At 52.1% G+C, this 22,255-nt stretch overlaps 7 protein-coding genes across 7 annotated transcripts; 4 read left to right on the forward strand and 3 right to left on the reverse strand.

Annotated features, from left to right (window-relative positions):
• The first annotated feature begins 895 nt into the window (after nt 1-895).
• On the forward strand, nt 896-2,667 carry P153DRAFT_330957 (cytochrome c1, mitochondrial precursor). The gene is made up of 5 exons (XM_033665450.1): nt 896-1,200; nt 1,337-1,497; nt 1,586-1,648; nt 1,702-2,301; nt 2,361-2,667. Exons 1-5 carry the CDS (start codon nt 1,123-1,125, stop codon nt 2,470-2,472), a joined length of 1,014 nt encoding a protein of 337 aa, XP_033528517.1. The 5' UTR covers nt 896-1,122; the 3' UTR covers nt 2,473-2,667.
• A 180-nt stretch (nt 2,668-2,847) lies between these two features.
• On the forward strand, nt 2,848-4,313 carry P153DRAFT_363116 (uncharacterized protein). The gene has a single exon (XM_033667300.1). The coding sequence runs from the start codon at nt 3,296-3,298 to the stop codon at nt 4,130-4,132; it is 837 nt and encodes a 278-aa protein (XP_033528518.1). The 5' UTR covers nt 2,848-3,295; the 3' UTR covers nt 4,133-4,313.
• Nucleotides 4,314-4,898: 585 nt separating this feature from the next.
• P153DRAFT_330960 (phosphomannomutase-like protein) lies at nt 4,899-6,236 on the forward strand. Its single transcript, XM_033665451.1, has 3 exons — nt 4,899-5,169; nt 5,263-5,510; nt 5,613-6,236. Exons 1-3 carry the CDS (start codon nt 5,071-5,073, stop codon nt 6,073-6,075), a joined length of 810 nt encoding a protein of 269 aa, XP_033528519.1. The 5' UTR covers nt 4,899-5,070; the 3' UTR covers nt 6,076-6,236.
• Nucleotides 6,237-6,318: 82 nt separating this feature from the next.
• Nucleotides 6,319-9,905, reverse strand: P153DRAFT_330961 (glycosyltransferase family 20 protein). Its single transcript, XM_033665452.1, has 3 exons — nt 9,439-9,905; nt 6,679-9,341; nt 6,319-6,628 (listed from the first exon to the last, which is right to left on the reverse strand). The coding sequence occupies exons 1-3, from the start codon at nt 9,459-9,461 to the stop codon at nt 6,579-6,581; spliced, it is 2,736 nt and encodes a 911-aa protein (XP_033528520.1). The 5' UTR covers nt 9,462-9,905; the 3' UTR covers nt 6,319-6,578.
• An 848-nt stretch (nt 9,906-10,753) lies between these two features.
• On the forward strand, nt 10,754-11,633 carry P153DRAFT_363119 (uncharacterized protein). Its single transcript, XM_033667301.1, has one exon. It carries the CDS (start codon nt 10,965-10,967, stop codon nt 11,409-11,411), a length of 447 nt encoding a protein of 148 aa, XP_033528521.1. The 5' UTR covers nt 10,754-10,964; the 3' UTR covers nt 11,412-11,633.
• Nucleotides 11,634-12,069: 436 nt separating this feature from the next.
• On the reverse strand, nt 12,070-15,505 carry P153DRAFT_363120 (calcium ATPase). Its single transcript, XM_033667302.1, has 2 exons — nt 14,924-15,505; nt 12,070-14,865 (listed from the first exon to the last, which is right to left on the reverse strand). Exons 1-2 carry the CDS (start codon nt 15,197-15,199, stop codon nt 12,223-12,225), a joined length of 2,919 nt encoding a protein of 972 aa, XP_033528522.1. The 5' UTR covers nt 15,200-15,505; the 3' UTR covers nt 12,070-12,222.
• Nucleotides 15,506-15,994: 489 nt separating this feature from the next.
• Nucleotides 15,995-19,182, reverse strand: P153DRAFT_105140 (uncharacterized protein). Its single transcript, XM_033661875.1, has 2 exons — nt 18,031-19,182; nt 15,995-17,895 (listed from the first exon to the last, which is right to left on the reverse strand). Exons 1-2 carry the CDS (start codon nt 18,977-18,979, stop codon nt 16,160-16,162), a joined length of 2,685 nt encoding a protein of 894 aa, XP_033528523.1. The 5' UTR covers nt 18,980-19,182; the 3' UTR covers nt 15,995-16,159.
• Nucleotides 19,183-22,255: the final 3,073 nt, after the last annotated feature.

Below are 22,255 nucleotides of genomic sequence, written 5' to 3' on the forward strand. Positions count from 1 at the left end.
AATGCACGAGCCCCGCCGCCTACAAAACCTCGCAGATTTTGCTTTGTCTTCTCCAAACACCGCAAGTAATCCCCCCAGCGCTCTGCCCTGTAGAGACGCTGGGTGTTCTGGCGATTTATCGCTATGATCATCTTTGCCAGACCAAATATAAGCACTCGTTTGAGCCTTTCCACAATTCCTGCATGAGTGGTTCGGTATAGGTATGCTGCTACATATTGTTGAAATCTCCATCGCTTTGCCATTGCAAGTTCCATTTCTGGCATGTTTGCTGCGTATGCTGTTCCTTCATGTCTTGACCCTTCTGTACATTGGTACACCAGGCTCTTTTGATGTCTTGGTACATCTTACGTTCTCTCCTTTCATGGCAATGATGCAGTATATCCTATTGTTCCCTCGACCCCCTTACCCCGCTGTCAGCAGGCATTGCGCATACACAGGTTCTCTTCTCGTATAAGAATCTCAAGCTCAACATTGCACTCCACACGTAGAGTACTGCACTTGACGTTATTACGCTATATTCAACAACACACTACCCAAATTCTAGTCGAAGATTTTAAGGATTCTACTTGGGTTAATGAATGGGTTTATTTTGTGCTGGCTGTGGTATATGCCCATATCGACGAAGACGAGGTTGGCGAGCATAGGAGCCTCGGGAGAAGTCGGGTGTGTGGCAACGTGCTTCTCTCTCCACCATTTGTGAAGTGCATCAGGAAGACCAGGAGAAGCTGCCTCTGAGAGCTGGAAATACCCTACATGTCAGAATAGATGATTCTAGTTGTATTCTCTAACATAATCTTACTATAATGAGCATCTTTGTGGATGAGAGTTATATTAAGGACCCAAAAGACACTATTAACCAATGTCAAATTTCAGAAATATCAAGAATTATTTACTACATGTAAGGTATATGGAAAACATTAAGAAGTCCCGATCAGAGAGTCCAAACATGATGCACTTGAGAAAGGCACGATTATCGACCAATCAGAGGAGATCCTTACTCAGCTTGGCGCGGCGTGTGCAAGAACTTGACGATCGGGCAACTCCCTCTGCCACCACTATCACCACCGCCGCCAACCCCATTGACCGTCTCCCCTCCTTGCTCCGGGCCGGCTTCACATCAGTATGTTGGCTCGATCAGCACTGCGTACGGCGCGCACAGCCGGCGCTGCGGCTCGCAACGCTGCCAGCAAACCAGCTTCGGTACGACTCCCGGATGCCCTCCTCGTCCCGCCGACTGCTCCCACGACCTCCGCCTGTCCTTTCCGAGGCTTCGCAACACGCGGCAGAGGCCCCTCCGATTCAATTGAGACGCTGGCTGACAGATTGCGTGACACAGCGCTTTGCCTCGACATCTAGCTCCACTGCCGAGGGAGCTGGCGCTTCCTGGAAGAACAATGCCCTCCCCGCCGGCGCCACGGTTTTCGCCATTGGCTCGGTTGGCTGGTACATGCATCTCTACGGACGAGACGTCGATGCGATGACGCCCGCGGAAGAAGGGTGAGTGGCGCCCAGGTCCATGTGTGGAGGGGGGATATTCGCCTCTGGAAGTTGGCTGCGATACGAGGCTGACACGATGGAATCACAGTCTGCACCCGACCCAGTACCCGTGGCAGCACGAGAAGTGGAACCAGACGTTCGACCACAACGCGTAAGTCCTTCGCAGGATATCAATCACATGCAGGGTCTAAATGCGCTCCACAGTCTCCGCCGTGGTTTCCAGGTCTACCGCGAAGTCTGCGCATCCTGCCACTCTCTCTCCCGTGTCCCCTACCGCGCAGTCGTTGGTCAGTTCATGACTGTCGATGAGGCCAAGGCCCTCGCCGAGGAGAACGAGTTCGACACCGAGCCCAACGATCAGGGTGACATCGAGAAGCGTCCCGGAAAGCTTTCCGACTACCTGCCTTCGCCCTACAAGAACGACGAGGCCGCTCGCGCTTCCAACAACGGTGCCCTTCCCCCGGATCTATCGCTCATTGTCAAGGCTCGCCACGGTGGTTGCAATTACATCTTCAGCTTGTTGACTGGGTACCCCGAGGAACCACCTGCCGGTGCTGTTGTTCCGGAAGGTCTGAACTTCAACCCCTACTTCCCCGGTACCGGAATTGCCATGGCCCGTGTTCTCTACGACGACTTGGTCGAGTACGACGATGGAACAAAGGCATCGACTTCGCAAATGGCCAAGGACGTCACCGAGTTCCTGAACTGGGCTGCCGAGCCTGAGATGGACGACCGCAAGAAGATGGGATGGAAGGTCTTGGCCGTCACCAGTGTTCTTTTCACCATCAGCGTCTGGGTTAAGAGGTGAGCAACTTGCGCGTTTGGTTTTTGTCAATCGATCGCGGTGCTAACAAATGACGCAGATACAAGTGGGCCCCACTAAAGACCCGAAAGCTTGTCTACAGCCCGCCCGCCCAGAAGCGCATTCTCGACAATATCCCCAAGCCAAACACCCAAGGCAAGACGAACCAATAGATGTGGAGCGTATTTGCATTCCGGAGAGTGGGAAGGAGAGCCGAGTAGAGAGGGTGTGTGTTCTATATCTTGTACAGTGCCAGATACTTGCTCAAAATACGAGTTCTGAACTTTTTCTTTTGACTGGTGACGTGGATATAGATCTTTCCAGCTCTGCTGATGTAGTGTAGCGTCAATACAGCTTTCGACCTGTTTATCGGTGTGTTTGTGCTGGTCTCCTTGAAATTAACAAACTAGTTTCTCAAGCCGCATGGGCGTTGCTCTTTCCTGGAAAGCTTACATGACAGGCGTAAGTTGCCCTTTGTGGCTTGGCAAAAGACTGGGGAAGTATGGCATAAGAGTATGGCTTCCCCCGCTCCCATTTCCAACCGCCTTTTTTCGATTTCCTCTCCCGCTCCGCACACAGTCCACGCCCGTCTCGCCTACGATTACCGATTCCGTCTCACCGACCGTTTCAGCCTCGCCGCTGTCCTACGAACACCGACCAATACCGTCTCGACAACTCAGCCTGGTTGTCCTCTTCTGCCAACTCGATCCCGACCCCCGTCGTCGCCCTTTTCGCCAAGTCCCAACTCAGCCAACCATGTCCGACAACATCGACTGCGACATGCTGCTCGCCTCATTCGACTGGGGTATGTCCGACGATGATAGGACCACGTTCGAGGAGCTGCTTGAGGGCGTCGAGAACGGACCGTATGCTGATGCCTGGGCCTTGGCTGGGCTCCAGGCTGATCAGGCGGAGCCTGGTGATAGGTGAGTTAAAAAAAAGACATGAGCTAACAAAAGGGCAAGGTGGTCGAACCCACAGTTGTCTCGCAACGGGATGTCGTCCAATCATGCAACATCTGCAGATTTGCCTCAGGCGGTCCAAGATGTCTACGAATCGTTCAACGAACAAGAAATCACTACGTTATCAGCACCAACAAAAGTCTTCCTCTGTGGCTTCGAATCATGCAAGTCGAAACCATTCAAACGTCGTGCCGAGTTGCATCGTCATGAATTGAAACATGGAAAGAAACCAGACTTCCCGTGCATGGCGCAAGGTTGCAAACGGGGCGGCAATAAAGGCTTCCATCGGAAGGACAAACTCGTTGATCACATGCTCCATGGTCATGATGAAGATACGCTTTTCAAGTGCGAAGAACCAGGTTGCAACGTGGAGCTTACCAGAGATGTTCTGCCAATTCATGTACATTGGGGAAACATCTACGCTTCTCTCAAATATTGGCGTAAATGTCCCATGCCGAGATGTCCCTTCAAAGTCTTCGCTGAGAGAAAGTCTCTGGATACTCTTCAGAACCACCTGCTCGAGAAGCACGATGTCAACGGACGAGCCAACTTCGCCAAAGTTATAGCGGAGAGAGGCTATGACTTCAACACTTGCAGAATCAAGTGCCCGATCTGCCCTCATGACAATCAATTCGCTATTCATGCAGACTTCTACGCGCATTTCATGCGGCATCACTTCGATGGCCCAGTTTGTGCGTTGGACGAGGATGCTTCGTGTCTGAAAAACTGCGGGGGTAGAAACGCCAACTTTCGTCTTTCAAGGTGCACGTCCGTTCCGGATGAAGTCCGCGAACACCGTCGCAAACTTCTCAGCCTTTGGCCCGACTTCGCAATATACCCTGTCTGGGATGATCTCAAATGTCGCTTCTGATGTCCTGTTGTATTGGACAATGGTATACGACAAGTCCATACAAGCTTGTAATTTGGTGTCGGTGTCTCTTTGGGTTTTCCTTGTGTCTGGTTTCTTTTCAACGGTTGTCTTTGTTGCATGTTGTTCGAGTCAATGTATGTATTTCCTTAGATAGAAAGAATCCAACTTCGTACGCTCTTTATCATGTTACCTCCTGAGATCGACTCCCCATACTAGGAGTGTCAACTTTGAACACACTCTCTGTTGCCTTGTATTTCTATGTGACCGCGTTCATACAATACGTATCAAAGTTGACAGTTAGTTCGCATCGCAGGAATGGGAAAACTTAGCTGCGGAGAGTTTAGTAGTCGGAGAAATGATGTATGATTAGAAGTTGTTGTACTGATGGTGTCAGCTTTTCCCCCAACGCGTAGGTACTCTCTCCAATTGGTATGTGTCTTGGGCTTTTGCGTTGTGTAACCTCAGTAGTCAAACTCTCGTCAGATTTGAATTTCTTCATGCATTCATCGTGGAGACTTGGATAAACTTGTTAGAAGAAATCGGAGTACTCAAGCTTCACGATCATCCTTACGAGTCGCATCTCACGACACAACAAACCATTCCAACAGTCACAATTACTCCATAACCAGAATAAACATCCAATAAAAAAGCGCCCTCCGTTCATCAACCATCGTGACCACAGCCTCAGGGTCCAGACAAGGTACTAACACCCAACACAGCTAGCCAAGTACCCCACGCGTCCCAAGCCGCGAAGCCGCGAAACTGCGGTGTGATCCCTGCATACGGGGGCCCCCTCCAAAATATATCTGGCAAGACGAAGATCTAGTTCTGCTTCCGAACGTCTTGTCAAATCCTTCCAGTGTTCAATTGCCCTCCTCTCATTCACGTTTTCGAGTTTTTAATCAGTTTCGCAGAGAACATATAGTTCGTACTCCAACATGGCCACCGCAGCTGTTTACCCACCGCTCGACCAGCGCCCGGTCAAGAACACGGTTCTCCTCTTCGACGTTGATGATACGCTCACATTGCCGCGCCAGGTAAGAAACACTCATTCCCTTTGAATTCAATCCGCACTCCGTACCCTCCAAACCCACAATGTTGCAACCAACCCTTTCTAACTCCCCTCCCAGCTCGTCAAGCCTGAGATGCTCCAGCTGCTCTCCGAGCTCCGCCACAAGGTCGCCATTGGTTTCGTGGGCGGCTCGAACCTGCCCAAGCAGCAGGAGCAGCTCGCGGGCCCGGGCATCAACGTCACGAGCCTCTTCGACTTCTGCTTCGCGGAGAACGGGCTCACGGCAATCCGGTTGGGCGAGGAGTTGGCGAGCCAGAGCTTCATCGGGTGGATTGGGGAGGACAAGTACAAGAAGCTCGTAAAATGGTACGTCGGCTCCACCAAAAACACATCCCAGAGTTTATGTCGAGCGCGCTACTTCACAGAAGTACTTACACCACACCAAAGCTAACAATACCCACCCAATAGGATTCTCCACTACATCGCCGACCTCGACATCCCCATCAAGCGCGGCACCTTCATCGAGTTCCGCAACGGCATGATCAACGTCTCACCAATCGGCCGTAACGCGTCCGTCGACGAGCGCAATGACTACCAAAAATACGACATCGCAAACGACATCCGCCCCACAATGGTCGCCGCGCTGAAAAAAGAGTTCCCAGACTACGGCCTCACCTACTCCATCGGCGGCCAGATCTCATTCGACGTCTTCCCCACCGGCTGGGATAAGACGTACTGCTTGCAGCATATCGAGGCCGAGAAACAGAGGTCCGGCATCGAGTACACCGATATCCACTTCTTTGGCGATAAGGCGTATGAGGGCGGGAACGATTGGGAGATTTACAGCGATAAGAGGACGATTGGGCATAAGGTTAAGAATCCGGCGGATACGTATCAGCAGTTGCAGGACCTGTTGAAGAGCTTCCAGTAGGTTGGATTGCTGGGGTTTGAGGAGGGAGGGGGTGTTATGCGATCGAGGAATATGCATGGTACCGTAGCATGAAAGAGTACGAATGATGAACCAATTCAAGAATCAAACTTAAAACGCAACAAGCGCATACACAGCACATGTCACATCCACATCAAAAGAGCCATTGTTTTGCAATTTATAGGATTGAATCGTCGACGGTCTGATAAAGGCTTTCTAGTGAGAAGAAAGGAAAACAGCTGTCCGACTCCACTAATGCACGCTCTAGCAATCCATCGCTGTGGTATCGTCCGTTCATGCATTCATTCATTCATTCCATTACGTTGCGCCATGCTGTGCAATCATCCATCACGGTCATCTCGTCAAGGTCGTGAAGATGCGTCGCTTCGTCGCTCCGCAGACAAGGAAGGCATCGTGCTTCCATAAAGAACCCCCACCCGTACAACTCCGAGATCATCTGATGCAATCTGAGGGAAAAAGTAACTTCAGCCGCTCCATCACGTATCCTACGAGGACGTGTGGATCTTGCTGAGTTTGGTCAATATATTCAAGAGACCTGATGTCTGTCAGCGAATGCAGATGAAAGAAAATGAGCAGAATACATACCAGTCGTGCCGTTGGTGAGCGTGGACATTGCGACCGAATTGCGGTTGCCGACTGTCACAGTCTCGACGTTGGGGACGACCCATTCATCCTTCAAGGCCTTCGCCCAGCGGAACACGGTCTCGTCGTTGCGATCGTTTCCAGCGACGAGCAGGAGATCCGGACGAGTGTTCTCGGCGTATTTCTTGAAGAGGTGTCGGGCGGCGGTGGCCTTGTCGTAGTCGACAGACTCGATGATGACGGAATCTCTCGTGGGGATGGCCTTGACACGCTGCTGTTCGCAAGCGTCGTTGATGTGATTCGCACAGTCACCTGCGTTGCGACTTGGAGCATCACTGTCACCCGCTCTCTGGTAGTGGAAGATGAGCGAGCAGTGTCGCTCTTCAACCCAACTGCCCTCCACACGCTCCACGTAGTACTGGAGGATAGGCTTGACTGACTCCTTCCACTTGACTGTCTTTTCTTCGTTGGGGAACTGCGTCCACTCTTGTGAATGAGGTTCTCGTAGGAAGCACCCGTTCTCAGCAATCAGACCGAGACCACGGACACGATTGAAGATCAACTCGGTTTCCGAGACAGGTTGACCACTCATCACGTAAACGCTGTTCTTGTCATCAGCAACGAGCTCATTGAGAACGTCGATGACACGCTCCGTATTGGTAATAACTGTGCTATTAACCGATCCGTATGAGGCCAGCGTGCCCTCGTAGTCGAGGAGAAAGAGACGTCGCGAGGTCTGCTCGTAAGCGCGAACAAGGTTGTGAGAAGAGAGTCGAGGGATAGACAATGTGTCGCGACTGAATTGTTCTTCATGGACTTTGGCAAGATGTTCGATAAGATTGCTGAACCAGAAGTCACCGGTGTGATGCATGACCATGTTTCGCATCTTCGAGTACCGTCGTTCCTTCTCTTCGTTGCTCATCTCCAGTGCAATCTTAAAAGCCTCGGCGATGTTGTTGTAGTCCCACGGGTTCACAGAGAGGTCGGCGCCATCGAAAGTAGCAGAACTTCCAGTGAATTCGCTGAGAATAACAGGTCCGTACTTCTTCTCGCTGGCCTTGCCATCTTGACAGATTACGAATTCGTGGCAAGTAAGGTTCATCCCTTCTCGTAGACTTGTGATAGCGAGAGCGTCCGCAATCGATAGCAGAGCGAGGAATTGTGGATAGGAAATATCCTGCCTCAAGAAGACAAGAGGGTTGTGCGTCAAAGTAGAGTGCACAGCGTCGATTCGGGTGACGATTTCTGAGACGGTTGCAGACAGCTCGTGGTCCTCGGTTGTAGAAGTGGCAACCTGGATCAAAACCACTTTGTCCTTCCACTGCGGATTCTTGTTAAGGAACAACTCAAAAGCCAGAAGCTTCTGTCGAACTCCGCGAATATTATCGAGCTTGTCACGCGCAACAATGACCTTCTTTCCCTCGTAACGCTTCTGCATCGTCTTGATCCACTCTAGTACTTCTGGCTCTTCTCGATGTTGAGCAAGTGCGCGAGGATCGATACCGATCGGGGACGACAAAACATTGACGAAACGGTTTTCTAGTTGGACTCCGTCCTCGGTAGCTTCAACTGAGAGGATCCGACTGCATGTCTGCAGGAAGTGGTGGGCGTATTCGTGAGTCTGGAATGCAACCAGATTGGCACCTAACATGCCCTCCAACAACTCTTTGCGAGAAGCCAAGCAGCGGAAGACCTCAGATGAGGGGAAGGCGGTGTGGAGGAAGAACCCAATCTGCACATCGGGGAGCTTCTGTCGAATCATCTGCGGAACCAAGCATAGATGGTAGTCGTGGACCCAGATGATGTCGCCTCGCTTGTAGTTCTTGACCACCTTGTCCGCGAATGCTTGGTTGATCTTGACATAGTAGATCCATGAGTGGTCCAAGAAAGCCTTGCTCTTGGGGTGGTCAGGGATGATGTAGTGAAACACAGGCCACAAGATGGTCTTGCAGTAGTGGGCGTAGTGTCCGTCAAAGTCTTTGTCGCTGACGAAAACGGCCAGAGCCTCCTGTTCTTCTTCAAGCTTCTCGTAGATATCATTCTTCTTCTCCTCGTTCAAGCTGTCGGTCGGAAAGCCGATCAAACCAACAGTAAGTACATCCTTTATGCTCTTGTTGTTGATTGCAGCACGGACGGCGTTGAAGAGCCCGCCGTTGCCTTGAATTGCAGGCACGACCGAGTAATCAGATGCCCATCGCGGATCCGTAGTCATCTGTCCCGGTTGCGAGTTTTTCATGCGCTCTTTCTGAGCTTGCGCGCGTTCTTGTGCTTTCGCGTACTCGAGAATCGTATCAGGCAATGCTGGGTCGGTCCTCGAAATCGGTTGATTGAAGAATAGACCGCCCGCACCCCACTCTGGAATGTGAGCATCGCTGCGGACTAAGCTCCTGGGATCTGATGGTCGCGGGAAGTGTGTCGCGGCGCTGGGCAACGCGGGCGTGAAGAAGTCTTCATGCTCTAGCATAGCCCCTGGTGTCTTCGGCAGCTGAATGTGCGAAGGTGGCGCCCGCTTAAGGATGCTCTGTACCTGCTCATCCTGAACACCGCGTATGCTTGTAGCGGAGGTCTGTCGTCCGACTTCACTGATCGTAGGTGGGGAGGCTTGTCGAGGGCTCGAAGGTTGGGTCGACTTGGACAGGTGGAAGTCTATCGTATGGGGAAGGAATCTGAGTCGTATCAGCTGACCTGCTGTATCTTGAAAGAACCAGTCGTTTGACTGTCATACGTCTCGGAACTGGAACAGTGCGGTTGAGGCTTACTTACAGGGAGACGACAAAGGTCGACATGGTGGGTGGTGGCCGAGCGTTGGAGCCCAAGGCGCAAGAAGTGTTCTTCTAGGGATAATATAGGAGTGTCGGTCTAATATAGGTGAAAGAAGCGGAACAGACGTAGGAAACTCCCGGTGATGTCGAGGTGAGGCAGGAAAAGCGGTGGGGTAGGAGAAGTTCCAGTACGTTCGAAGGGGGGGGGGTCTAGGAATACTGTCCAGCGAGATTTGCAACACGTCGCACGCCTCTTCTCGCGGAATGATAAGCCTTACAGCTTATCTACAAACGAATGCAATTGTCGGAAGCGTTCTCGGATATTTTGTGCGAGGTCGCGCTGTGGGACAGGGAGTTTAATGGATCTGTCGCGAGCTACCTACAAAGCTTGCAAGGAATCAGGCGCGCCCCGCATGACGTCGGGTAGGAAACAACAACTCGGCCCCTCCAACTTGTGGAATACCGCTACACTAGCACTTGGAGACTGTGCCATGATCCACATCAGTCTATGTGTTTGGCTCAACCCTTGTACAGAAGAGTACTGCGACCGAGATGATGGTTCGGAATTTTGCGATTTGTTGATTTAGGAGATCGCCATAGGCTCGTACGTCAATGGCAACAACATTTGGCTCACATGTGAAGACTAGTCGAAGATCCAAGTAGATCATACGAGTATCGAGTCAAGTGGATACATTGATGATGGTACTTTCACAATCCCATGTCCTGAAAGAAATTCGATACCAGGATGCCAAAGCGCCGAAGTAACGCCTGAAACGACAAGATTGATGTTTGTTTCATCAAGGGAGACGTCTTGTCATCGTCATGGTTTGTTTCACATCTTGTCAATCTATCGTGTTCCGTCTTCGGCCCTTTCCCGTCTCTGCGAAGGTGACCAACAGCCTGTAGATGGAGAAACCCTCCCAGGATTCGAATGTAAATCTAATCGTGACGGTAAAAGAACGTATACACTCAAAACCCCTGCGATTTCAGATGCCGCAGGCATCCTGAAGGGTATCTTCTGAGGTAGGTATCCGTAGATGTAAAGCCTTCTAGGACCCGACAACAATCGCAATACTTAGGCATTTATGTCTACGACCATGTTGAACCCTCACTATTTTCGCCCACGTTATCAACTAACGCAAGACTGACATTCAGAATAGCTAGTATACAGTCATCTGAGTAAAATAATATGTTTTGCAATCCCTCTCATTTCCATAGGTATCCCAGATATATCCAAAACCAGCCAGCGAGTGAAAGCCTCACACATCTCACAAGTGTCAAAGCCCCATCCCAGCCATTGGTCAAACAACCACGGAAGGACTTGTCCAGCACCAAACGACGACACCTTCCTAAGCAGGCAGGTTAGACCCAATGGCGTCGATTCCTGATGATCACTTTCCCACCAATGACCATCCCATCGTCCACGGAGCATCAGGCACCCATGTATTCACACAACAAAGCCCCGATCAAACCGTCTCAACCCCCACAACCCCTCCATCACCAACCCATAAAACTAATCCGTTTACAATGACACCCCCAAACATCCCCTTCATCTACCGCCTCTGGCATCTCTACCTCGAGCCAATCGCCGCGATAGGCGGAACTATTCGCCTCATCGCCGCGCCGGCCACATACTTCGACTTCATGCCCGCGACCGCCGCTTACAGCCCCACCTCGCACATCGTGTACAACCAGCTCGCGGCTACATACTTGTTGTTTGCGTTCAACCAGGCGGTTGTGCTGCGGGTTGCGAGGGATTTGCAGGTCTGGAAGGCGCTGATATTGGGCATGCTGTTGTGCGACGCGGTGCATATATACGCGAATTGGGCGGAGATGGGCACGCAGCTTATGCTGAACCCTTGGTTGTGGCGGGGAGGGGATGTGGTAACGATGAGTTTGAATGTTGGGCCGTTTTTGCTGAGGGCTGCGTTTTTGGCGGAGGCGGGGTTTGGGGGGAGGAGGAAGACGGCTTGAGGGACTTGTTTGGAGGGGAGCGACCTGGGAGGGATGTGGTTGTTTGGATAGGATTGATATGTGAGCGGGAAACGGGGTTTGCTGGCTTTCATGAGATTACAGATCGACTCTTGCTCTTCTTTATTATTTCTACCCCAATTTGTGACACCTAGACATGCGCGATTCGTGTAACATTTCAAGTTCTTCCTTTGCAATACATTACCTACCTTGTTTGAAAGCCACAGTTCGACTCAAATCCATTATCTACTTCGGCTTCCATCTCATCCCAGATGAGATGGACAGAACCAAATGCTCGTGATTGGGTAAGCGGTTGACCTAGCGTTGTGATGGGTTATTCACTGATATCAATACCAACAACTCGCTTTCCGATTGTAGAGGTTCAAGTTTGATGTCATCAAATCTCCATCTCCAGGCTCGTACTTCCAAGCCACTTAACCGCCAAAGCGAACACATTCTCTAAACTCCTTTCGTACACGGACAGTTGAAGAATCACTTAACTCCCTTCTAGGACAAAACGAAGCAGCATGCTAAAGGCGACACAATGCACATTTACACACTTCTATACATCTATCTATATACACAAGCGGCAAACCCCTTTCCCCCATCTATACACTCCGCCTCCAATGCAACAGCTCGTCAGCCAGATTTACTCCTTCTTCGGCCTACCGTTCTGCACACGCGCCGCAACATCTGAGTTCAAACTGCCCTTCTGGATGAAGTAAGCGCGTTCGACAAACTTCAGCACCTCGTCGATAAGACTATTTTATCTGTTAGCATATTTGGGAGATGGTCATGGTGAGGTAAGGGGGACTTACATGATGGGCGCGCTGATGGCCAAGACGGCTTGCCACTCGCTCCAGTTGAGAGGGATAACGCTGAACAAGCCCTGCAAGAACGGTAGGTAGAGCAGCGCGAAGTGCAGAGCCATCGAGAGGCAGATAGCGTAGACGAGCATCATGTTCTTCCACAATGGTAGCGTGAGCAGACTCTCTGACGAGCTCAGCGCGTTCATAGCGTTCAACATCTCGATAACAACAAGGATAGACAGCGAGACGGTGGACGCAGACTTGGCCGAAACATCCGTGAACATTTCGCAGCCGATTTCGGGGAACTGGGCCGAGCAGCTGTGGAAGTTGCGGAGCTGGTAGAAGGAGATTTGCGGGCCTGCGCTGTTGAACATGAACCACCAGGCGTAACCGAAGACGGTGGCGGCGCCGACGTACGTGCCGATGACCATGTAGCGGAAGAATAGCCAGCCTCCGATGAGGGCCTCGTCGCGCTTGCGGGGCTGGCGCTTCATGACGTCGTGGTCGGGCGGGTTGAAGGAAAGGGCTGTGGCGGGGAGACCGTCGGTGACGAGGTTGACCCAGAGGAGTTGGACGGGGATGAGAGCCTCGGGCATGCCCATGGCGGCTGTGAGGAAGATGGACACAACCTCACCAATGTTGGAAGAGATAAGGTAGCGGATAAATTGTTGCGTGTTGTTGTAGATGGAGCGGCCTTCTTCGACGGCGCCCTCGATGGTGGCGAAGTTGTCGTCTACGAGGACCATGTCGGCAGCGAGTTTGGCAACGTCGGTTCCTGAGCCCATAGCGACACCGATATCTGCCTTCTTGAGAGCGGGCGCATCGTTGACGCCGTCACCGGTCATGGCGACGACCTCACCAGCCTGTTGGAGGAGGTCCACGAGCTTCGACTTGTGTGTAGGTTCAGTGCGAGAGAACAGCGAGGCGTGCTTGGCAGCCTCCATTTGCTCAGCCTCGCTCAGATCGTCGAATTGACGTCCGGTATAGCTCTTTCCTGTAAGATCTTCATCCTGGCCAAAGACACCAATCTGTCGGCAAATGCTCTCAGCCGTGTTCTGGTTGTCACCGGTGATGACCACGACGCGGATACCAGCGGAACGGCACTTGGCAATCGATGCCTTGACTTCAGCACGAGGAGGGTCCAACATGCCAACGAGACCGATGAGAGTCATGTTCTGCTCCAGCTGGGCGTACTCTTTGGTGGTCTTGGCCCTGGATACAAGTGGGTTGGAACCGACATCATCAACGGAGGCTATGGCAATCACGCGGAGACCACGGTTGCCGTACTCGATAATCTCTTCCTGGATAAGGCTGGCGAGTTGTCCGATGAGGGGAACCTTCCTCCCGCTCTTGCCGATAACAACCTCTGTGCAGCGATCGAGAATAGACTCGGGAGCACCCTTAACCAAAAGCTTCTGCGCGTTACCGTTCCTGACCAAAACAGACATACTCTTACGATCGCGGGAGAATTCATATGTAGCAAGCTTGGAGTACTGGTTCTCGTAGAAATCGCTCGAATAATGCACCAAGTTCTCAGGAGAAGTGCTGGCTCGGGTCGCGTTGAAGCTCACGTCAGGAGTGCCAACCTTCTCGACCAGAACGCGGAGGGCGCCCTCTGTAGGCTCACCAACAAGCGCGTATGTACCGTTCTTGTCGTCGTAGGAGAGAGCTGCCTCGTTGCAAAGCGCGGTGACTTCGCAGATTTGGCGGACGGTTTCAGAAGAAGCGGCGAGATTCTGCATTGGCGTTCCCTGGAAAGAAATCTGACCCTCGGGGGAAAAGCTAGTTCCCTCGACATCGAATTCCTCAAGTCCCCTGCCGTCCTCGCTGATGAAAACCATTTTGTTGACGCTCATTTGGTTAGTAGTCAGGGTACCAGTCTTGTCCGAGCAGATGACGCTGCAGCTTCCCAGGGTTTCGACTGATGGGAGACTTCGAACAACGGCATTCCTAGCAGCCATTTTGCGCGTACCCAGAGCCAAACAAGTCGTAATGACAACAGCAAGACCCTCAGGAATAGCAGCCACACCGAGCGACACGGCGATCTTGAGGTAGTAGATGGCGCCCTTGGTAAAGCTTCCGTGCGCCGGGTCGCTGAAGTTGCGGATGTTGATGAGCCAGACCAGAATGCAGATTACAGTGATGACCTTGGCAAGCGTGTCGCCGAAATCGTTGAGCTTGTTCTTGAGCGGCGTGGGCTGCGAGATTTGGGATGTGATGCTCTCGTGAATGTCTCCAATGGCCGTGTTCGCGCCCGTCAAGACAACCAGCGCATTTGCATGTCCAGTGACTACGGTGGTACCGGAGAAAAGCATGTTGACCTGGTCCTGCTTGACAGCATTTGCATCTTTGATGGCCCGGGTGTCCTTGGACACACTCTCGCTCTCGCCCGTGAGAATTGACTGGTCGATGTTGAAGCTGTTGCTCTGGATGGACAGGATCCTGCAGTCGGCGGGGATCCGGTCGCCAATCGTCACCGAAACGATATCTCCAGGCACCAGATCCTCAGCCTTTATGCGCGTAATGTGTCCGTCGCGAACGACCTTGGCCTCATTGGCCGAGTATTCCTGAAGGGCGGCGATGGCCTTCTCGGCGCTCGTTTCCTGCGACACACCAACAACGGCGTTCAATATGAGAATGGTGAGAATCTAGACAGACGCCTTATTAGCACATGCAACAACTCTCCTCTCTAAGAAAGCTACTCACAACCGCAGGATCCACAAATGCCGTCCAGCCCTCGCCATCTTCCAAGAGCGCGAGCACAAAGGAAACGGCTGCTGAACCGAGCAGAATAATGACCAGCTGGTCCTTGAATTGCTCGAGTATGAGCTCCCAAATGGGTGTAGGCGGGTCCTCTGGCAGCGCATTCTTGCCATGCTTCTCGCGCAGGCTCGCGACCTGCTGCTCCGAAAGACCCTTTTCCTCTGTGACCTGGAAATGCTTCAGCGCATCTCCAGGCGTCTGTGTGTACGCATTCTCCATGCTTCTTTCCACGACTGCGCCCGAATATTCCGATTATGTATTAGTCGCCTGACACTCGCGATTCGATTCGATTCGATTGTGAGGCGTTGGGCGTTAGAAAGGTGGAGATTTGACTGAGGCGTAGATAAATGTCGACAAAGCTCGAGGCGTTTTAATGTCGAAACGCGCCAGACTAAACCGTAAATGTATGCAAACTCGAAAAGACCGACTTCCACAAGCACAGCGAGCAGAGAGGGAAGAAGCAAATGTAAAAGGATTGAACAGCGGCTCCCCAAAACAAAAGCGGCTCGAGGTTTCTAGAAACAACTTTGGTACTGGGTCGAGAAATCTGTCCTCTCAAATCGCCGCCAGTAGGAAGCGCTAGCTTAGCCACAACAGCCCGCCCTATCGCTCGCCACGTTTCAGACCTGTCAGTGACGATTTGACTGCAGATGTTTTGGTGCTGCTATTTCCTAGGGCAAGTCACGGACACTGGAGATGTAGGTGTTCCAAAACACAATACTTGCGACAACTTTTTCTGCGGCATCGTTGCGCCTGCCCTCACAAGCGCGGTATTGCCCCGCGATTCAACGTTAGCCTGCGCAGGAACCACTTCACCAAGCCACAACTTCACCCAATTTGGCTGCATCATCTTGCATTGACATGCAGCTTGTCCGCGATGACAAAGAGCCTCATCGTCATCATCACTTGCATGCACACGTTTCTTGTCAACAAGTCTTGCATATCATTACTATTCGTCGCTCGAGTCGTTCCAGCTATCATCGTTCAAAAGGTATCATAACAAAAATCCGAGACAATTGGTCTCTCCTCCCAAGGTAAGCCCAAGGCTCTGCCAAATGGTCGTGCGAACAACGTGCGGCTATTCCGCGCCCCCGTACATTATAAACTATAAATATTGTAGGAGTATGCGAAATGTGTCTTGACTATATTCAAGGTATTAAAACTTCAAGACCCGGCGTCCTACGTGGTCCTCTTACTCGCACAGTACGTCCGGATCAAACGGACAATGTCCCTCGTCACAAACGGCTTCGTGATGAATCCTTGCATCCCGCTCTTGCCAGCCTTCTCAAGTGCTGCATCAGTCACGTCTGCACTGACTGCCAAAATAGTTGGCGTCCGACCAGTCGAACTCAACTCCTGCATATCAAGAATCAACTCAGTGGCCTGGAATCCGTCCAACAATGGCATCCACAAGTCCATCAACACCACGTCGATAGCTTCAGAAGCAGGGGCGAGCGCATTGCGTCGCATGAGCTCAACAGCGTCGTTTCCGTTGAATGCGGTAATGACATTCTTGTAGCCTAATCTACTCAACATGCTGACTAGGACGCGCCGGTTGATCGAGTTGTCGTCCACAACGAGAAAGTTCAGAGGCAGCTGTTTAGCGAGATCAGCGGGCGGCGAGTCTTGCTTAGAGGTAATGACGCGATGGCGGGGAGGCGGTGTGTTGCTCTTTGGTGTCATGAGCCCAATGTTTCTAGGTAAGGGAATCGTATCAATGACGATGGCGGGAGTATTTGGTGGTGGAACCGGTGTGATGAACTCAAGTTGGTTCTTGAAAACATCGACGGCCAGGGGTGGGGTGACAGGCGCGCCTGGAATTGCAAGGTGCGATGTCTCAGAGTCGATTGACATGCGCGATTTGACAGAAGGACTCGGCGACCCAAACGGTGATGCGGGACGACTACATGTCTCACCTGGCGTGAGTGGAATACGCAGTTCGAACTCGGTGCCCCTCCCTGGCCCGGACACGAGTGAACGCGCACAGAACAGATCGCCACCAAGCTTCCTCGCAAGCCCTTTGGCAACCATCAATCCTAGACCCAGGCCTTCGCTCTGTCGGGTAAAGGAATCATCTTCCCGTGAAAAGGGCTTGAAGAGTTTAGGCAAAAAGGCAGCGGGAATACCAGGGCCGGTATCCTTGACGTTGACAAGGATATAGCGGCCCTTGGAACTGAGAGTCGCCTTCAGTGTGATCAATCCGTCTTGTGTGAATTTGATGGCGTTCAATGTGAGACAAGAGATCATCTTCGCCAGATCTCTCTCGTCAATTATGATTGTATCTGGTACATCAGGGGACACACTCCATTCGATCCACTTGGTGTGTGCATCGTTGTTTGGGCTGCGTGTGCGCACCTCGATCCTTTCTCCCGTGTCTGTCGCTTCAGCAATGGCGGAATCTGGTCTGCCTCCTACTTTAAGCGCGTCGTTGATCACATACTGAAGGACCTCCCTCAGGTTTGTATGCCGGAGCCCCGGAACCTTTGAATGCTCAGATGCAAACATCGGAGAGCGTGCCGACACACATTGGGCAGATGGGACTCCGTAGGAGTGGGCTATTTCCAGTTGATCCAGTGCATTGACACCGACCTCGGGAGGACAAGACAACGAGCCTCGAGTAGGGGAGTCTGCAGAGAAAGAGCCTCGAACACGTTGGCGAGCGTACTTGGATACTCGTGTTTGAGAGTTCTTGTTTGCCCGTGACATGTCTTCTCTGTTTCTTTTGATACCACGGAACTGATCTCGAAGCTCATTGTTACCTGAGATCATGAGATCAGGTCGCATCTCACGCCAGAAAGAGTTCCATTGAGCGGGTGCCTCATCCAGTGATGACAGAGGTGTTTCTGGTACACCCATGTTCATGTCATAGGCATGCACGACATTATCGGCCGCTTCGACTGCACGTCTTGAGCTGTCTATCACACAGTCAGTACTGTTTCGATATCATGACCAATAACTATCTGCTTCCAGCTGACAAATGTCCTAGTCGCGAGCTACGATCTATCAAGCACAGCAACTTTGTGTCAGATCTACGAAAAAACATTACTCACCTTGAACAGCTTCGATATTCTCTCTGATTGTGTCGAGCATTGTCCGAGTTCGTCCATTGAGGTCCATTGTCTCTGCAGCTTCCTTCACATTGGCCATCATAACATCGAGCATACCGACTACGCCCTGCATTGGCGTTCGCAACTCATGCGACAAGCTTCTAGCATATGGTTTCAAGGATTGAGCAACTGAGACGGCGTTGTGTGGAACGATTTTCGATTCTTCGCGGCACATGGGCTGTGCTGCTTTGGCGAAACGGTCTCCCTCTAGCACACGATCTAAAATCATGTCTTCAAAGCTATGAAGTATCATCTCTAGATATCCCCAAGTTAGCACACGGCGTGCAGCCGCCTCATGACTCCACATGACACCGAAATGAGCGAAACATTTTCCGTCCGAGAATAACGGTACCCCGAGATACGCCTCTCCGGGAATGACCAGATCGTTTGGGTTGTTGATGATGAACTCGTTTAGCCTTTCTGGAATGATGAAAATCTTCTCGTGCTTCATGTAGGCGCAGGGACACTGATAGGCATGGTACTTGAAATTCCGAAGGAGGCCCGGACCGTTGCCTTGGTCGTTGTTGATGTAGAAAGCCTCTCCCATTAGACACGCTCCAGGTTCCCCGATCGGTGGCATTTCGACGGCAACATCTTTGTCGTTAACCAGGACCCGTTTGGAGACAAAAGCGTACTGAGCATCGGTGATGAGAGCTAGGCCTTCAGTAAGCAGGGCCCAGAAACTGTCCGTGTCGGCGTTGCGGAGAGCGTCCTTGAGTTTGACGACCTGCTCGGCGGCGTTGCTTTCGGCTGGGTCATAGATTCGCGATAACTCTTGTTTGAAGCCGTGTTCGCCTGCCTGGGCTACCATACCAGGCATTGGCATAGAGATGGCGAGGGACTGCCTCTCGATTATATCAGGCGGAATGGGCGCATCGTTGGACTTGTCCATCTTTCAGAATGCCCATCCAGGCGGGCTCGATATTTGCCGATGCAGGGATATGATTTAGTCAGAAGCTCCCGTGCTGATCGTTTGTAAAGAATGCAAGGCCACGTTGTGGATGAACAAAGCGATGCGACCTGTAGGGTGACGGTGAGATCAGAGCTTGGCTACCGAAGACGAGTATTTTGCGAAGATCAAAAGCGGACGATGCCGACGGACGAATGGTGAGTGGTGTTGTGGAGGCAGGGTATCGGGGTGTGAAATGCAGTGGTGTACAGGACGAAAAGGGCGGGAGACGAGGGATGGAGGGTGCTCTCGGCGATATGGGGATCGTATGCAAAGGCCCTCTGCAAAGAGCTGCTAAAGTCACACATAAAAGGCCTGGCCGCAGGTTACGCTCGAAGACGATCTAGAACATGTCCCGATACTGTGGAGGCCTCTGCGTTGCCTTGCGACCCCGAGCGTCTCCGTCTGTGAGTGAGATAGAGAGACGAGCCGTGGGAGCTATGTCGCGCGGCTGCATCGACAACATACCTAGCCCACCCCAAGTGAATACGTGCGCTCGAACTGAGGACGAACGCATGGTGGTTGTCGTTTATGGAACGCATCCTGATCGACGCGGGAGACGTGTCTTGGCTTGGAGGAATCTAGGCCCTGTCCGACTTACGCCGCTAGACACGAACACACTGGATCTGCTAGCGGTTGTTTTATTCGGTCTTCCGTGTCACCCCGACTTCCGACGAGGTCACTGCCCGCAAACAACGTCAACATTCTGAGCTTTCCATGACGGCCGCCTGGCTGAGTGCTACATGCAAGCGCGGGAACAAGCATGCAGCGCTGCGTGCATATGCACACAGCCCATAGTGTCGTCTATGGCTGACCTACATCTGAGGTCAGCTAGTGTGAAATCTCGATCGAGGCAATGCGGGGACGGCATCGTCCCCTACTTGTGTCATGCGCATGGACCGTTCGTTGGGTCTCAGCTCTACACCGTTCGTGTGTTCACCGTGTCCCTCCTGGGTAGGCGGATGCACAATGTCACTTTTGTTGACGCGGCTCTGGGTGGTCGTGAGATCTCTCGTTGGCATCAGCAATCCGACGATCGCAAGTCCCGCAAAACTTTCCGCGTCTCTCGATGGTGCCATCAACGCTTGCTAAGGGTTGAGCGAATCATGTCTGGATCTTGTCTCGTTATTCCCATGCCTTCATTCCCACTCCCCTAAACAACCGTTTGTCCTGGCTGGCGAATCATTTGCATACAAGAGTTACAAGCTCTCCTCTGGACGGCGAACAAACCGTCTGGGCATTGGTTGGGTAACGTTACATGGCGTCACCTCAGATCAAGTTCAGACGGACAGGCACGGATCTCTCAACTATCAGGCAAATCGAGCTATCAGACAAATCGAGCCATGCAACTGACACATGAGTCGATCTTGAGCATGAAATCTCAACCCTCTGTCAACACCACTTAGCGTGTCGGACGATCGTTTCCTTTTGCATGGCGTTCTGTGCAGAAACAACAACATCTACGCCACATTAGTTCCTTTTCCGTCCCCTAAGGCTCCACCGTCCAGAGTTGATTACTCGCGGTAGCCACCCGGCAAGATACACACGCTAGAAACATACAGCACTAGCTTACCTGGTACTCATTATGCAACCTTGGGAAGAGCCCACCACAACCAGACTTCAAACCTGCCACGCTGCTACAGCTGCCTCACAGCAATCTTACTAGCACACCCCTAACGAACGTTTCCCTGACTGCAGTTCTCTTGCCTATGGCGCTTCTTTACGTCGAGATTCATGGGCCATCCAGGGTTCCCTTTGTCGTCGAGCTTCTAGACCACGCAAGGTACAATCGCTCAATCTGCTGGACCAAAAGCTCCGCACGGAACCCGACCAGCAGATCGCGTAGATACCACTCGTTCTACACCAGTTGACAGAAACGTGCTGACTTTGCTGCATACGCGTCGATGTCATTTGTCCTACCTGGGTCACCGGAAGCCGTGGACGACCGCAGAAGCGTAAAACGTATGCCAGAGCATCCCGTTTCCTGTGCGCAGAGCATCGGCTTCCCGAGGACCTAGAGTAGTCCAGACTGAGCCGTTCTGTCACACTACTGCTGCAGCTCCCGCCTCACTCTGAGACGTCGCGATGGCTGTTTCTTACACTATGACTGCATGCACGGACCCGCTTTGGATAACAAAAACATACCACCACCCCCCCCGTTCTGAGCCCAGACGCTCAGGCTTGCGATGTATGACGATGTGAGCGCGTGCACGCATTCAACCCTCAACATCAACACCATGCGTCTCTTGGCAACGGTCTGGACCGGCTCTCTGTCACAACGGCACACTATAACTCACGGACGAGGTCATTCATACCTCATCACCTCCCCGGATCACGTTTGCTCTTTCAACCTTATTCTATGAAGACGTTGACACTCTGATTGGTGACGCGTGGTTTGCTACAAACGTTGCCAGTGCATTGCAGGGATCGCTGACCACCATTATGGTATGTACAGGGGAGGCTTGCTCCAGGCGCTGGGTCCAGACTCCATGGCCTCCGCCAAAGATGCCGCACCGTTGTTACGAGACGTAGGCCTCGATCAACATGGAGCACGATCCAGAGCTCCCCACCTCATGATTTCATATAAAGACATCATGCTCGAGCGTACACCCTCAGATAGGCGACATCCGTGAGTAGGGTCCAGCCCTGCAACAACGAGTGTCCCAAAATGGCAGTCCACGATGCCCAGCATCGAGGCCAGCCCTTCCGGAAAAAAGCCATATCTGGGCTTCTCTAGGCATTCAACAACGCTGCACTGTGATACGCCACTAAAAATACAGGCTGACAGCCACCATACCGCCTTGAAAACGAAGAAAGTTTAACCCATTCCTACTCGTCCGCTGATTTGGCCCGTCATCACGTCAACGGAATAAACGCCGGCACTGTTTGTCTCTGGAGTCTATGTCTGCTGAACACATGGCAAACCACTACTCTCCTGTCATATCAGCACGCAAATTCCCTATTCACCACACTGTTTACATTCCCACACCTTTCCTCCCGTCCATGTTTCCACCCCGTGCCTCATCGCTACAGACTGCTCTAGATCGCGCCCCTGCCTTACCGTGTGCATCGTGTGCACCGTATCCGTCTTCCAAGCAGGTATCATGGTAATATTCATGCATGCATCACCCGGCGAATCGAGCCGTTGAAGTAGGGGTTAGACGTATGCTCGCTCTGTAAGTTTCGACTCACAACGCGCGATCTCGATGTCTTCCGCGG

Source organism: Dothidotthia symphoricarpi (assembly GCF_010015815.1).
Source record: "Dothidotthia symphoricarpi CBS 119687 unplaced genomic scaffold P153scaffold_2, whole genome shotgun sequence".
Lineage (NCBI taxonomy): Eukaryota > Fungi > Ascomycota > Dothideomycetes > Pleosporales > Dothidotthiaceae > Dothidotthia > Dothidotthia symphoricarpi.